This window comes from Syngnathus leptorhynchus, chromosome 15, assembly GCF_054491065.1.
Source record: "Syngnathus leptorhynchus isolate UIUO chromosome 15, UIUO_Slep, whole genome shotgun sequence".
NCBI classification, from domain to species: Eukaryota; Metazoa; Chordata; class Actinopteri; order Syngnathiformes; family Syngnathidae; genus Syngnathus; species Syngnathus leptorhynchus.
In genome coordinates, this window is record NC_141209.1 from 6,623,740 (window position 1) to 6,641,086 (window position 17,347).

The 17,347-nt window shown below is 39.2% G+C and overlaps 1 protein-coding gene across 3 annotated transcripts; it reads right to left on the reverse strand.

Moving 5' to 3' along the window:
* Positions 1–490: 490 nt before the first annotated feature.
* Positions 491–17,307, reverse strand: ppm1aa (protein phosphatase, Mg2+/Mn2+ dependent, 1Aa). 3 transcript variants are annotated; one of them, XR_015068322.1, is made up of 7 exons: positions 16,847–17,307; positions 14,765–15,618; positions 14,573–14,690; positions 13,877–13,988; positions 13,710–13,767; positions 1,795–1,882; positions 492–1,707 (listed from the first exon to the last, which is right to left on the reverse strand). XR_015068322.1 is itself a non-coding variant. In XM_085931760.1 (6 exons), exons 2-6 carry the CDS (start codon positions 15,599–15,601, stop codon positions 1,853–1,855), a joined length of 1,155 nt encoding a protein of 384 aa, XP_085787886.1. In that variant the 5' UTR covers positions 15,602–15,618; positions 16,847–17,307; the 3' UTR covers positions 491–1,852. The 3 variants fall into 3 exon arrangements, 2 of the variants coding, with proteins under 2 accessions (XP_085787886.1, XP_085787885.1); XM_085931760.1 differs by having other exon boundaries at positions 491–1,882; XM_085931759.1 differs by lacking the exons at positions 492–1,707; positions 1,795–1,882 and adding an exon at positions 8,656–11,325 and having other exon boundaries at positions 16,847–17,302.
* Between the last annotated feature and the right edge of the window lie 40 nt (positions 17,308–17,347).

Genomic DNA, 17,347 nt, shown 5'->3' on the forward strand with positions numbered 1-17,347 from the left:
TTTACGTCTTGTTTATCGGAAACAAAACAGACAATGTGGCATACGAATATGAATTTATCCATCTTGCCTACCAAAAAAAAAAAAAAAAGCATTTCAGGGTCAAATGTTATTTGTAAGGCAACAAACAAATGTCGGATGAACATTTGATGCTGCTTCGTTTTCATTTCTTTTATGAATGAACCAAATTGCTAACCAGCTGCTTATGCAAATTGCTACATATTAACAGTGCAATGTTTTAACATCCATCCATCCATCCGTCCGTCCGTCCGTCCATCCATCCATCCATCCATCCATCCATCCATCCATCCATCCATCCATCCATCCATCCATCCATCCATCCATTTTTTTAGGCATTTTTCTTTTCTGGCTATTACTCAAATGATTTAGTGAAACCAGGCGTTAAAACGGAATGTGGTCTAAGATTTTTTTTTTCCCCCATGACTAATACGATCAACATCATGATAACCAATCAAAATTGCATATACCCAAAGTGATTCCTGCAAATGAATAATATTTATATTATCATGTGTTTTCACACCACAAAATCTAGGTGTGGAAAAAGCTTAACCACTAGACAGTTCCCCCTCGTCTCATCCCTCGCTGAAATCACACACAAGTATACACAGATTGATTTCAAGGTTTTATATGAGGACACACACACTCGAATAAGATGTTCCCATCAATCCTCTACAGATCAAAACCATCCAACGAAATGGAAAAAAAGGCTTTACGTTAAAGCGGGGGTGGAAAGTACTTTTTTTTTTTTTTATGGATAAGATAGCTGTTAAGTATAGTTTGAGTTGAACTCCTGCTCCAACACAGCATTTAATTAATGGTTCCTAATTCATTTATTTAGCAGGTGACATAAAATACATAAATATAAGATCATCTCATGAGAGGAGTGAAATGAATCACGTTGAACAGGAGCAAGACTAGTCTCATATATTTGAGTTGCCTGAATTGAAATGACATGATTTTAATAAATTAAAAAAAAATAATATAATGACTCAAGTCTGTCTGGCCTACAAGTTCAAAAGTCTTCATTTGAATGAGAAGAACTTTAGTTTACAGTACTGGAGCCAGAATTGAAGCCAGTGTTTGGAATATTGATCTGCAGCGATCCACTTCACTGGTCACAACATTAGGTACACCTGCATCACAATAGAAATACAACTAAGTTACAAAGATGATGCCCAATTTTTTTTGATATAGGAAACAATCTCAGTAAAATTGACACTGCTGCAAATTATAATCACAATAAACATCAATCTATCGACTGGTTTCCTATCAGTCGCAGCCGGACACACATGCAAGCTTCAATTCCACCAAAGTTGAATTTGATACCATTTTTGCTCATTTCTTTCTGTCTACCCAAAATTTTCATGAGCAAGCAGCCTATCAGAACAGGTGAGTGAATGCAAGCACACAAAATCACATTCATAGCGACAGTGCAGGTGTACGGAAAAATATGACAGTGAGTATCCTTGAGTGGGGGAAAAAATAGATACAGTACAAGGATGAAATGCTGAATGTCATGGTAGATGTTTATATGGAAAAAAGATACAGTACAAGGATGAAATGCTGAATGTCATGGCAGATGTGTAAATGGACCGACGACAGGAAGTGATGGGAATGGATGATTGCGGAACATCCTGATTGGTTGTCACTGTTTTAGCTGAAACCACGGAAGAAGAGGATGTCGGAATCCTGGGGAGGAGAAGAGCAGGGTGGAGGTGAATTTGAGCGATGGAGATGGAGTCAAGTGGAAGCATGCACGGGCAATGACTCAATCACCACTGGGCCGCATGCTGACACGTTGCAGACATCATGCACACAGTCTGGTCCGAGGGCATCAATGGTGAATGGGCAAGGAGAGCAACGCCTTAACACAATCAGAAAAGAATGAACTCAATTTACTAGCTAATATTTCTTTGCTACCGGGGTCCACATTTCCTAAGCAGAAGTATAACAAAAAAAATTCAATATGAACAAAACATGCGCTCTTAATATATTTCAATTTTCATAATTGAAATTCTTAAAAAAAATGAAAAAAGATCCAATCTTTAACAACAAATGGTTTGACACAATAAACAAAATAACCACGTAGTCTATTTTTTTTTTTTTTTCCCAGTGCCGTCTTGCATAAAAATTACAATTCAAGGACGGCACAAGTCTCTCCAACAGCAAACTAACAATAAATAAAAGACCTCATTTTATGCATTTTTTTTTTTTTTTTTTACAAAAATCATTCAAAAATAAAACACTTAAATATTATTAAGGTATTATGTTGGTCCTGCGTGTCATTCCAAAACTGCAAAAATGATAAGGCCTACTCACATTGAAGCCAGTATAGTGCTGGTGCAACTAAGCCATGTTTGCCATCTAGTGGTAAATGGCGATATTACAACTCAAAAACAGTGGCACCCCGCCATTTTCAGCAGATAGGGATCAGGCAAAAGTGCAAAAATCCACATATGATTGGTGCCCACTATAAAAGCAAAACCTTTATTGTAAACCCAAAAATGGTCATTTTGGTTAATAATTGGTTAAGTTTTGTCAAGTCAATCCCTCCAGTAGACAAGAGTATAAAATGTGAGGTCTGTCTGAGGTGAACATTGCCTGTACATACATAAAAAGATAACTCAAGTGTTGAGGAGGTAAAATGAATACAGCAATAGAAAAAAGTATTTCGAAAATTGCAACAGAGCCAAGATAGACACTCCATCTTGCTGGAGATTAGAAAAGCTGTGAAAAAGAAAAACAATTTTCCAACAGTGACATCAATATAGTAAATGACAATACATAGTCTTGCACACATAGATGAAGAAAATTCTTGCTATGGATTGACAGAAGATGGCCACAAAGGTTCATAAATAGTGTGACGCCTTTAGGAGCGCCTCCAGACAATAACACCTATACTGTCAAAAGATGACGAGGTTGTTGGAAAATGTCATTCAGCATATAATTGCATTTCATCTCATTCTTGCCCTTCAGCTGACAATGCCGCCTCCTTTTGTGAGGCCCTCCGCCGCTTTTGTGGAAGCAGCACAATCCAAAATGTCACAATACATCACAAGACTTCCATAATGATAATCATAGTTTGTTGTACACTAGAACCTTCTATGTCAAAGCCCTAAATGAGAAACAATTTGGACTTTTGGGAGAATTTTGTGATGCCACCACAGAAAGGGTAAAGAGGGCGAGTGTGATCATATCGACAGAACATGTGGAACATATATATAAAAAAAAAACAAAAAAACGTCTGGCTGCTTTGCACATTAAAAATTCATCTTTGCTCATATCAACATGATCATTAAATTTCAACATTGATGATTTTGGAGGTATTTTTTGTGTTTATTTGTCCTCATTTCTAGCCTCGTTGCAAATTGTTACATTGACTTGGTGATGGGCTCAACATCTTGCCTATCACAAAAGCCGTGAGCAATGGACACGAGTGGTGGTGGTGGTGGTGATGGCGGGCAGCTGTCAACAAATTCCGCAGCTCCGGCGCCAAAGCCCAGATGACCCGCTGGCAGGAGTTGACATTAATCCTAAATCTTCCAGTCAGCGCGAAGGATTTGAGAGGACACCACGCCAATGCCGATACAGGCTCGAAACGGACGAAGGTGCCGATGCTAACGAGCGGATCCGCTTAATGAGCCCGCCTCATTTAGTGTGCGTCGTGTCTCAGAGGTGAAAGATAATGAGGATTCCCAGGGCAGCGGCTTGTGGAAGTCACCTCGTGCACAAGGGGGGACAGCAGCATGCTGGAGGTATCTTTGGGGGCGTTGTTGGGAGCATGTCAGCCATGCTTGATATGCTTGTTTGTACTCTAATCATTGAATCACTGCAGCCAAGTGAGAAAAGCTTGCCCACCCTTCTGACATATGCACCTCAAGCAACAACTCACAAGAAGAGCAAATGGAGGATTGGGGGTGGGGGTGTCGTACTTGCTTCTTGATTCTGACCTTGTGGGGCTTGTTGTCTCAGCTATGACGTACATTCACGTCTACAGTGGTGAGTAAGAGTCATCCAACTAATGGGTTTTTCAACATCAGATGATTATTATTTTTTATTTTTTTGCTTACTTGGGACATCAGCGCTCAACACAGCAGTTTGGGAAAAAATAAAGAATTAATCGGAAAAAGGCTTCGGGCAGGTTAGCAGAAGACAATTGACGTCATGAATTAGTTTAAGCGACAGATATTTGAACACAAATGGTAGCGCAACACATGTAGACAGATGATATAATAAAACACAATAAGGTAGTTATGAACAAGTCTGGAAAATAATTGTGATTATTTGTTTTCCCTCTCATATCACAATCGGGATTAAATGTGTAGCAAGTTCATTCTAAAATGTATTTTTCAACCAAACACAAGCAAATGAGCCTATGGCGTTATCACTTCATAGTATTCAACTTCTTTTAAGTACAATATCAAAGCTTTATCTTTTTTTCAGAAAAAGATTGTTTTGTTTGGGGCGATCCTGGAATGAATTGAACCTTTGTCTCAAAGCACTCAAAGACTACCCAGACCATAACGTGGTGTGTCCTGACAATCCTCGACTCAAACGGTTACGGAGCAGATGCATTAGTCTATCAGATTTTTTTTTTTTCTCCATCCACAACAAACAGAGCATGACATGAACTGAACCAAAGGCAGACGGATGACGAGTCAACCGCTTTTGATGATACTCGCATTAGTCGAGGTGCACAGGTGGAAGCGGGAGTTTGGCAGCGCTAATACGTAAGCAAATAAAACTGAGAAACATGCAAGGTATCAGGTGATGCTTCTTATTTTGGGAAGATGCCATGCCAACAGAAAAGTGGAAGGGATTTATCCATGCACCTCATCCGGTAGATAAATATATCCATCTTACTGCTGGATCCAAGAGCCAGCAAACCAAGTGCTTGCTACCTGATTTGTTAACTGTTTACCACTGAGCATCGTTTGAACATTTGACCTTTTAACATGCCTCATGACATTATGCTGACATTTCAACTGTAATTCCTCCCATGGTTCTTAATCCCGCTGGCCGTGGACCGGCGTGACCCGCGACGACTCAGCGCCGAGGCCAAGGCAAGCGCCACTCCTGATGAGGCAACACCATCGTGCGTTTAGAGAAGGGAGGGGACGGAGAGCGGGAGGAAAATGGTTGAATCATTAGCGGAGTGGTTTCTAAAATTGAAAGACAGTCGCCAAGTAGATGGGATGAGGACAAAAGGCTTGTAATAACTTGAAAGGCTCTGATGAGGGAGATGAGCCTCATATTTTTTGCAGTATCATGATTACGGAAATTGAAAGAAAATATTCTTTTCACGGTAAACAGGTAGACATTTTTCAGAAAGCTACTTAATTTTTGCATTTTGTAATATTTTTAGCTGATAAACTTTGTGTTTTCATTGGCTGCACTTTTAATCCCGTAAAATTCTGAAAAACAATTTTTTGAAACTTTGTTTTTAGTGTATAGTGAATTGATCGCCAAATATCACAATCAGCCAATTCATTTTTAAATGACTGTAACAATATCGATAAATGTTTTGACTTTAAAATGCAACAGTGCATGTGAAGTACAGTTCAGTTGTATTTAACTTTCATGTTCATTTGCATTTAGTCTTTGGTTTGTTTTTCAAACTTTTATTGAGATCAGTTTTCCTTTCAATTTTATGTACATTTTAATTTATTCTTCATGTACCTAATTTTAAGTGCAGTACTGTTCAAACTGTGCATAATGTTATCGTGTCTTATATATTAAAATATACCTTTTCGGAATAAATCCTCAGACTAATTTTGATGAACGCTTTGCTACATTTTAGTGTTAGTCAATATAATAAGACATGAAGAACCAAATATTTTTTGAGGTGGGACTTGGTGTTAAAAAGATAGAGAACCACTGAGGAACTAACTATGCTTGGGTTAATCATGTTAGAATTGAATTGAGTTACTAAAAGAACATTTCAAAATTTACCGAGCTGCACGTGTATATAAAACACGAGACTTCCGTATGTTTAGTTCTGCTCTGTCCTCTGCCAAAAAAAAAAAAGCCATGAAATGAGATACAAGATCACAACCCATTTATTTGGTAATACATTCTGCAAACTAGAAACTTTATTCAAACTTTAAAGGCTAAAAAAAAAAAAAAAAGAGAAAAGAGGATAGAAACTGTCAAAGGAGAGAAATGCATCGATCCACAAGCGAGGAATGCGATTTGTTCAACTGACAACACAAACGGCACACTTCCTACATCCGACATATGTCATTCTTTTGGAGTGGGAACATCATAGAAAATATACAGTAGTCATTAAGAATTTATGGGGGGGGGGGGGATTCCGAGAAGCTTTTGAATTGACATTGACAATACAACTAATCTACAGCACTCCAAAGCTATTCTTGAATGTACTCATAAATATAGCAAAGCAGACACTTGCAATGCTGTGGAGGTCACCATGTTAAAACACGCGCGTTTATCGTATGACACAGGAGGAGGAGGAAGGGGAAAAAAAAAAATAAAAGATCTCAACCAACATTGTTATTTATAAAGGTTAACATACATGTCATTTTTCTCCCCCCTTTGGGAGCCGAAGTACCTTAGTCTTTCTTGAACAAGTAACTATTGGGGGAGGGGGGGGGGGGGGGGGGGGGGGGCGGGCGACATGATGAGAGCGGGTAAGGCAAATCGGTGAGCTTATGAGCTGGACGGTGAGGCTGGGGAAGTGGGGGGGCTTGTGGAGGAGACGGAAAGGGGGGGGGGGGCTGCTAAGGGTCACACAATCAACGCCATAAACAGGGGACATCAATATATACAAGAGGGGCCCCCCAAATACAATTGAGATATCTGATCGTCCTCACGACTACGTAGAGGACACATCACCCGAGGCTGACAAAAGGGAACTCTGTCAATACCTTTTAACTTTTTTTTTTTTTGGGGCGCAATTATGATGATTAGACACACAAAGCATCAGTGCTTACGACAAGCTCATTGATTTGCACCTACTTTAACATTTAGTTGCTATGTAGCATTAGGGACACACTGAAAAATCAAAAAGTCAAATTTTATATCCACATATGTACACATATACAGTATATACATATATAGGTATAAATACATATATGTAATTACTATGTATGCTGTATATACATACGTACACATATGTACTTTATTTCTATACTGTATTAGAGGTGGGCTTTTGACTAAATTTTGTTGGTCCGTCATTCCACAGTAGCCTAGGCACCCTTCCGTCATTGTCAATCATTTGCTCAAGCCGAACCAAATTGTAATTGTCAGTTAATTGTGTTATTTTCATCGCGGTTCCCTTATTCATTTATTTTTTTTAAATACGATGAAATACGGTCATCGTGTTCTGATTCCGGCATTTCTCTTTATAAGAATCTTCTCGCCTTGGAGAGACACAGTCGGAGGACTGTGGAAAAAGATGCGGGTCACGTTTGATAAATCTTCATCTTATAGATCAACAATTAAAATTGAATTTCAATCTAAAAGATAACATATTGCAATAATACTGATATTGCTGCTCCACGATATATAAAAAAAAAAAAAGCAATATGAGAACGGAGCTATATCAATATTATTGTGATTATTTAACATGTAAGGAAATGACATTTTTTATAATAAAATAATTTAAATCTTTTGATTATTTCATGAGGCAAAATAAGTGAGATCAATGAATTCTCAGCTAGTTAATTGTAATCAACCGATAATGTTCAACTATTGGATGACGATGCACATTTAGGTCTGATGGGTCGAATAAAAGCATACAATTCCATAATGTCATTGTGATATGCATATTGCACGGGTCAATATCGCAATAGATATTTTGTGCAGCCCTATAATGCCGCTCCCATAAAGTTAGGTCAATTTCTGTTTAAAATGCCGTAGTGTTACAAATACAATACGAGATAAAAGTTACAAGAAATAATCAATGTTAGGTTAAAGAATATTAAAATTCTTATTATAAAAAGTACTTTCTTTTCAGTGTGACCCTAACACACCATTGTATAAGCTGAATGGATGCAATTGAAGTTTTGCGAGCATCGGAAAGTTGGAGATAAACGTAACAAAGAGGCTTCAACTTCACAACATCATTGGAGTTCTTAAAAATGTCGTAGGGTTAGTAGTCATTCTTTTTTTTTTTTTTTTTTTTTTTATAGTTTTTTGATAACTTTTCAGATAAAAAAAAAAACTTACACAGCCTACACACATCAAATGATTTGTGCAAGTCGAGAATACAACAAAAAAGGTGAATACATGTAAATTAGGTATTTTTAGTTTCATAGTGAAAACATTTTTTTCTTTTCTTTTGATGGGACTTTGGGAGTGAAAGCTGGATGGAAACTTGACATTAAATAAAATGAAAAAGCCGTTCATAAAATAGGTATCACGGTCGAGTCTCCTTAAATTCCAAAATGAGCGATACTGAACACTGTCACTGTCATTCATTCATTATAATCAGCAAATCTGAAAGGCTTCTCACTGCCAATCACTATCAAGTGCATTTTTGGGTGTTTAAAAAAGGAAAGAAAAAAACCAATAGTAGCAACACAAATGTCTTGTAACCTTTTCTCAGTTAAATATCGCCCAGCAGTTTCATTTCTTGTGCAAATATTAAAATGCTGTATTCAAACACCCAAAGTCATGATTGTAAGTCTGTTTTATTCTTTTTCTCGTTTTTTTTTTTTTTTAAACTGTGCGTTATTTGCCAACACGCACGCACAGACGGAGACACAGTATAGAACATTTATATTTTACTGAGCCACCACATAATCAGGATTATTCACAACCTTTCAACCATGTTGCTTACATGCAACAATTGTCATCATCATCTTTTTGTCTTTAAGGCCAATCACAGGACATGATACGTTTTAACAACCACAGTAGCTTGTCGCATTAGTTTTTGTTGTGGCACCTTGAAATTGTACCCTGTGTTAGTTTACATTTATGCACACAATGCTAAGCTACGTAGCTGCTTCGATATAGACTCTACAGCACCACCAGTGGTTAAAAAAAAAAAAAAAAGTAAGGTGAGATTTCAATCAACTTTAACACGTCATGGGCATTTTGAACATTTAGCCACCACAGAGGTTAGAAAGTGGCTCAGGAAGGAACCGAGTCGGCAAGCAGGCTAAAGTTAGGATTGTCATTTAAAAAATATATATATATTTTTTTTTGTATCTTACTATTATATTGTAACTGAGAGAAAACTGTAGGTGAACTTCCGAAAGCAAGGATGTCAATAGTAGCTTTACAAACAAACCTAAAGGACCCCCAAAGTCAAAACAGAATCCCATTTTGTCCATGGTGGGAAAAAAAAAAAAAGAAAATCTAACTCAAACAACGTATTTATTACTTGGATGTTAAAAGTCAAAAATATATACATACATTAATTTCCACAATGCAATTTTAGACCATATAATAGCAGAAAATGAAGGAGAAAGAAAACCCTTTCCTCTTGAAGAAATGTATCTGCCTTGTGAGTAGAAACACATGACGAAGAAGGGGGGGCGGGGGGGGGGGGGTGTTGGGGAGGAGGTTTTGGGGGGTTTTACATGAAGTGAACACACACAAATCATTGGCGCTAGCAGCAAACTGGACTGTGCAGCCTGTCTGGCTCGTGTCGGTTTGGGCACGCAGCAAAACCCCCAAGGAAACAAAAAAAATGGTGCTGTACACAACCAGGACGACACTTTACAATCAGCGGATTTGTTCTTGGTATGAACGCCCTCCTCCCCCACAAATAATAAAAAAAAAAAAAAAAAAAAAGACAGCCTTTAAAGTATTTAGTCAACAGTTGATCCTATGTGGTCACATGGTAAAATAGTCAGTGCTCAAGTGTCAGTCCAATTAGAATATCTTTAAAATACCAAATCATTGTTAGAGGGACAAAACACGCCTGAGTTCGTCCAAGCCCCCCCCCCCCCCCGACTTGTGTGGACCAGTCAAATTTTCCACACAAGGAAAAAATGTCCACAAATTTAAAAGGTTGCAATGTCAAAGGTTGTGCCAGACAAAATATAGAAAGAATAGCTTGCACGCACGATTGCGCGCACACACTCACACACAAGGCTGAAAGAGCGTGGTGAGAAACGTGAAAAAAATAAAATAAATCAAACCACTGTAAGATTTATGAAAGACATCTACGAAACAGACCCACTTTGTCCTTGGGACTGCAATAAAACTTGGCTATATAAATGTCAATTGTTCAACAAGAGCATGCACACTCTGTGAATATGAATGTGATAAGGAAAGGGCAGACTGTAGCTTGGTAAGCCCCCCCCAAAAAAAAGCAGCCTGGTGTGTGTGTGTGTGTGTGTGTGTGTGAAGCAGGTGGCAAGGACAAGGATACGCTTGCAGGTACATAAACACAAGCACCCGCGTACACTTGCAAATATCGAGTCTAGACATTGTGGCTTTTGTTTTCAAATGACACCTTTGCTGTTATTATTGGAGCATGTACAGAAAAACACATACAAAAATAAAATACAAGTTGTTTTTCTTTTTTTTCTTTTTTCAAAAGCACACAGGGTGGGGGATACTTAGGGTGTAAATGGTTTTGATATAGAGCTTACTGTGCTGTCAACTATACAATTTACCCGTTTCTTAAAAAGGAGCATAGACTAACTGAGGAGCGAGGAAAAGTAAAAGCGTGGAGGGAGGCATGGTGAGCAGTCAATCAACACTATGTAGAAATGGGTTAAAATTCCAGAAGAGCGGAGGGAAAAAGGCAGATAGTGCATAAAAAGGTTCTCTTTTTCATTTCATTTCTTTTTTTTTTTTTTTAACTTAATCAAGCTGCATTAAATACAGGCTGTTTGTACAGGACAATTGCACTTCACAAAAACTGAAATATACAAACGCACACAAGGAAATGTGAATCAAATTAATTACAGCAACGACAAAAAAAAAAAACCCTACTACATAAGCTGATTATTGAACCCAAAAAAAAAAGAAGCTGTGTGGACTCACTTGTTATGTTTGATTTTAGAGGGAAGATTAGGATGGGTGAACACAAAAAGGGTGAGGGGGGGGGGTCGGCAAAGATGCTGGATGGGGGGATCCTGAACTCCAGAGTAGACTGGCGCTGCACTATCTCCACGTTTGTGTGCATGCAACTCCTCTTCCTCTTCCTCCCATGAAATTCCCTTCTTAGAAACCAAAAGCTCGGCAAGAGAGACTGCTGAGCTGGGCTGGGCTGAGCTGAGCTGCTGTGGGTCTTGAGAGGATGGTGGTTTGTAAACGCTATGCTGTGTTGTGTTAGTGGTGCCACGCCACGCTGTGTTACCACATGTCATCTGTGGACGCAGAGTCCTTGACAAGAGGGGGAGAGGAAGGACAACACCCTTCAGACTCGAGTCTCAATTCCATCAATATTCACATTAAAAATATATATGTATATCCAAATAAAGATACAGAAAAGAAATCTTTATTTGCGACAAGGCACTAACTTTTTCTTTTACCGGGAGAACAATTTTGAATACGAAATGTACTGTACTGATTCATTTGCTTAAGTCTAACAACCAACCAGCACAGCAATGAAATATTTTTTGAAACAATTATTCAATCGATTATATGATATTGGAAAACAATGATTTTGCATTATTAAACCACAAAGATGATATTCCTGTGACTGCACTTGGTTAAAAACTGTTTATGTACAGTATGTAATTACGTGACGGAAAATTAATATTTTATTCATAAATGTGGTTCTTGCTGAGCAAAAGCTATTCAAATTAAAAATAATTCAGTGTTAAATTGAAATGAAATTAATTGGAATTAATTATCAAGCCTCCAATTAGATGATTTTTTTTGTAATCGAGTCTCACCACTATTTGTTTTTCTTTTTTATGAATGATGATGAATGGAATTACCGACCGCAGGGAGAGTAAAGCAGTACGCAGATTTCTGTCCTTGCTGCTCAGTACTACGTTACGTGCCTTAAGTGACAAGAATAAACCATGAATGGCATGTAAACCACAACCTTACTTGAAAGTGAAGACAATCATTTTGCCGACAGTCACATGCCAAAGGCTGGTTTATCTATTAGATTTTTTCCCCTATTATATTTAATTAACCAATTTTTAAGTTTAACTTGAGTTAAAAATAATAAATGATCATTTGAATGTTAAAGTAACAGGGACTAAAGATTTTCATTAAATATTTTTTGGGTTACATTCTACTTTTGGAGAGTAGAGATGAGCGCGTACACAAGACAAAAAGGGAAGCGCCCCCTACAGGACTGGAGTGGAACATTAGCGGTTTATGCTGTTAAAATTAAAATACATGGCTACCGTCACATTTTATGACAAGGATCTGTTTGCGCAAAATGTAATGTGGGTAGGTTCAAAGCTTTTCTTCTAGAAGCCTGATGAGAAGATGGAGAATGCTGAGATTAAAACCAACCACAGAGCCAACAAAAATAGGTTTTTGCAAAGTTCTCTTAAATCCAAGGCAGGGCCAAGCAATCAATCCACTCTGCTTTAGAAACCGGCACGGCGCTTTATGTTTTAAACCTTGAGCGTTTTGAGGAAAATTAAGACCTTCAAGTTACCAGTGCACTCTGCACTCCTTGTTTGTTTCAAATATCAAACTGAGTAAGGACCACAAAGGGATCGCTTTGGTCAAATTAGATAAAAAAACAAATTCCCAAAAAGTACACTTTTTAATAATTGAGCTGCCTTCTACAGCAAACAACTGTGGAAATCAGCAAATATAAAGTTCGCTTGATATATTTTGATTAAAGTGTTGTTATTTTCAAGTAAGGACATTTCATTTGCTTCAAACACAAAGAGGCCGACCCTGCTTGAATTGAAATGTCATCACCGCACGGTGATATGGAATCAAATATTGTTTATCGACCACCCAGGACAAAGAGACACATAAACAAATAAAATAAATTGGGGCACAATTATGGGAGGTCTGGGGGGAAAAAGGAGAAAATGTTGTTTTGTTGAGTCGAGCTCGGTAGGTACAAGAGTCTTCACTTGAACTACTATGTTATGCAGCTACTGAGACTCAATGCACCTCCTTAGCATAAAGATAATATCGGCGCAAAATGTAAACAAGGACAAGAACAAGATTTTGGACTTGATTTCATCACTCAATGTTCATATCAAATACAAGTGGCAAAATTAGAGTCATCCATTCAATAAAGTCAAATCTTTGCAATGCCTCTGTTACAAGGGATAATAACCCAAACTGGCTTTCTCAAATCAGGAAAAATAGGACTATAACTTGACAAATATTGAACAAATTGAGAAAAACTGAATTTGATATTATGTGACTATTGCTGTTATATTTTACTGGAAGGAGCAATGAATAAAAATGTAGTCCGAATGGCACAAGACCAAATGAATCGAAATATAACTGATCATTTGATCAATGCATTTCACGTATTTGCTCTTCAATCTGCTTTCGAGATTATTTCACTTTTTTACATATTGACCATTGTAAATATAAGCAATTAACATGACGATATTCTAGGTTTGTACATGAGACAGTTATCATAATATTGATCTTCAGGTAATATTTTACACTTCACATCTAGTATCAGCACAAAAAAAAAAAAGTGTGACTTAACATGCATAAAGTTGGTTAATGTTTCCGACCTCGCGTCAAAAGTCATGCGTACGTCAACCAAAGTCAAAGCCTCAATGTGTTAAAAGAGTTTGGGGGGGACAAATTGGGATACTTACTGTGTCATCGCTTCGGTAGGGGTTGAGTTTGTTGTATACCGCTTCAATAACACTTCGTCTGTCGAGGAAAAAAAAAAAAAAAAATATATATATATTTTTTTTTAAACGATGGAAAACAAATAATGAGTGAAGCCTTATGTTTATTTTAAGCATAAAAGGTCACCTACTTGCTTGCAAGCTCTCCTCCGGGAGGGAGGTTGGGGATGCTCTCTGACGCTAACGTCCTCATAACATGGACCAGGTCCGGTACGCCTTCCTCTCCCTGCTTTTTGAGGATGTCTGATGGAAAACACAAATCACAAGTAAGCTTCCTGGACACAGAGGGAAATATAAATATTTGCAAATTAAAAGTAACAAAGACAATTTAGGTCAAATATGACTGGTTTGTGTATCATATCACATTGGACCAGAACATTTCTCAAACCTTCCAAGTCACTAATTATTCTTTAACACACTCGGTTGAAGAAACCAAGCAGGGTTTTTTTTTCAACTTGTGTTACCATGACAACTAATGGTGGGCTATTTTGGGGTGGCATTTCAACAAGCCCCAAAAATGGCACCTGGGAGGACAGTGTATTTAGCAACTGGATATTAGCTTTGAGATACAAGTGACTCAACACTTCCAGTTCAAGGTTACGTCACACGAAATATAAAACCGAGAATCACAAGTTGTTCAATTAAAAACGATGGCTACTTCCTAATGCTAAAGAAAACACGATTGACATGATAACAGTTGATAGTCATTCATCAAAGTATAAATATAAAGGAACAATGTTTAAGTTGACATGACAACTGAAGCACAAGTTAATTCCATACACCAAAACGTGTCACAAGTCATTTGACCTGCGCATTCTTGTGCCCACCTTCTACTCTTGACTCCAGATACTTGTCCAACTCAGCTTCTCGTTTAACTGCTTCTGGAGAGACTTTTGGAGCTCCGGGAAAACCGATTAAAACAACACTCATATTGTCCCGACTACCCTGTAGAAGAAAGACAAAAGGGCAGAAAGATGAGACTCAATTCAAGAACAATATTTGTGGTCAACGTGGCATACCTTGTACAGGCAAGTGTCAACAATTTCATTGCTGACTCTTTCAAGATCATCCGTGACTTCTAGCCTTGACCGGACAAAGTCGCAGAGTTCTTCATTGGCCATGACATCCCAGATGCCATCACAAGCAAGAATAATAAATTCATCATCTCCTTCGCATCTTTCGATTGCATAAACTTCAGGCTCGGGAGAGACTAGCTGCTCTGTCGGGCCTTTCCCATGCACACACTTGTAGTCGAAATCTCCGAGGGCCCGCGACACGGCTAGGGAGCCGTTAACTCGCTGTATCATGACTGAGCCGCCGGCGTTCAGGATCCTCTCCTTCTCCAGAGGGTTGCTGGGTTTGTGATCCTGCGTGAAGAAGTGCACGGCGCCCCCACGGCTCAGGAGTCCCCGCGAATCGCCACAGTTAATAAAGTAGACGTGGCTCGGTGATATCATCACGGCCACCGCGGTGGAGCCGCTGCGGTCCACGCCGTGCTTTTTCTCAGAGATGCTTCGCATGTGATCGTCGATCTCCAGGAAACCTGTGCGGATGCCGTTCTTCACGCTTTCCACTGAGCCGTCCTCTTGCAGAGCACTCTGGAAGTCTGAGTTGCTGGTGATATGTTCCAACAGGTGCTCGCAGCAGTACTTGGCTACCTGAGAGCCGGCGTGGCCATCATATACAGCAAAAAATGACCAGGGGTCGAGACCGTGAGGCAAGCCTATTACTGCCGTGTGTGCGTCTTCCATCTCTACTCGCCAGCCCTGCATACTACTTAGCCCAAAGCGCAGGCTGTTACCTTCACCATGGGAATTGTATTTTTCCATCTTTGGTTTGTCCAGAAACGCCCCCATTTTGTCCCTCTTGAAACCTGTGAGAAGACATATGGGCATGTGTTTTGATATTCAAATCGAGCAGCATGGTGTAGAGGTAGCAGTATCTCATCGGAAAGTATTTGGACTTTGGAACAGGAGGGTCACTATTTTGAACAGTGGTGGACAAATTTACCAATAAAATGAAATAAAATTGAAATGCCAGTCTATTTGCTGACTTCTACCAAGGTGCCCTTAAGCTATGACGCGCTCGTTCCTGAAATGTGCCTTTTCGTGGAGACGTCATCAGAAAGCTATCATACGATATTTACACATCGATGTGGCAGAACCACTTAATTTTTCTTTCTCAAATCAAATAGAAAAGTAACAGTCACGCTTCACAACTTTGCAGAAGACGAGCACATATTCACATTTGAAAAAAGCATGGGTCACATTTGGAACAAATAAATCTAAATTTTACTGTTCACTTGGAGTGAAAAAAATACAATCAAATACATATCAATGTGAATATTTCTTGTGTGTGTAGTGTTAAAACAGCAGATGCACGTTATATTTTCCAATAAGAAATTATGTTGCTTAAGATACATAAATCTCTTTCAATATCTAAACGTATTTGCTTCCATTGACTAGCAACTCGGAATTCAGACAGCATATGCACTGCTCTAAAAATAGAAGGCCTGTGTACATATTTTGGCTACATATTAGGCACACTGTTGGTGTGGACTAAATTGAAACGCCCTTTCACCGCTGCCTTGGCCAGGTTCAACTTGGAAAGTGCTGCAACGGCTCTACCCTGCGAATCCAATTTTTAATAAAACGACGTAACATATCTCGGACCTTCTTAGTGACCAACACAGCACGTTAGAAAGTCCATGTAAAAGTAGACGAAGCATTCGTCCGTTACTAGCATACAGAGCTAACGCTCGCTGACAGACTGGCCAGTCGATAACTGCGATTACGGCAGATATCACGTCACCAACAGTACAGTTGTAATTCTGAAACTACTGAGACGACTGTAGTGTGAAACAATTGCAAATTGATGAATGGGGTGCGTCCATTACGTAGCGCGTCTAAGATCGCGAAGCAAATAAACAAGCAACCTCACTGACTTGCGGGCCTTGACCCTTGTCCCTCACAGCTAACTTGTGCTAAGCTAAGGTATGCTACCATAGCGCGAGGCAAGGAGAGCCCTCGGCCTTGCTAACTAGGCTAGCTTTAGCCAAACGTTCGATTTACCGGCTCAACGAGATATATTTAATGACTTACCGAATGTCTAAAATAGTGGTTGACAGCAACAGATGCCGAGGCAATGACCAAGGTTCGAAGCTACCGGTCACAAATGATGGGAAATTTCACTTCCAGCGACGAAAGTGGTCTCTGGCTGGGCTCAGGCTTCGGGTAGGTTAGCCGACTAGCAAAGAGAAATCGTCACACGAGACCCAATGCATAGAAATGGCGCTAGAGCGGAGGTTTCTCTATGGGTACGACCTTGATGCGTTACATTCTCTCAGCAGGCGATCACGAGGATATATTAGCGTTTTAGTTTTCGTTTGGATTTGTGAAGCCAAGCCAGGGGGAAGCTGAAACGTCTGCCCCAGCCTCTCCACTTGACAGCTTGACAGCTTGCTAGCTACCGTTAGCTGTTGGTGAGCACAACACTCGGAGAAGACCCGGATGTTGCAGGTTGCCTTCGAAAACATGACATCATCCCTGAACACCGAAGACACGCTCACTCAGCGCGTAGGCTCAGCTCAGCCGGATTTGCAT

Bases quoted from the DNA above. Each gene is read 5' to 3' on its own strand.
- ppm1aa (XM_085931760.1), bottom strand. From the start codon at position 15,601: ATGGGGGCGTTTCTGGACAAACCAAAGATGGAAAAATACAATTCCCAT. The intron at 13,768-13,876 runs GTAGGTGACCTT...TTTCCTCGACAG, and splicing joins GGAGGAGAGCTTGCAAGCAA to ACGAAGTGTTATTGAAGCGG. The intron at 1,883-13,709 runs GTAAGTATCCCA...GATTGTGTTAAG, and splicing joins CCTACCGAAGCGATGACACA to GCGTTGCTCTCCTTGCCCAT.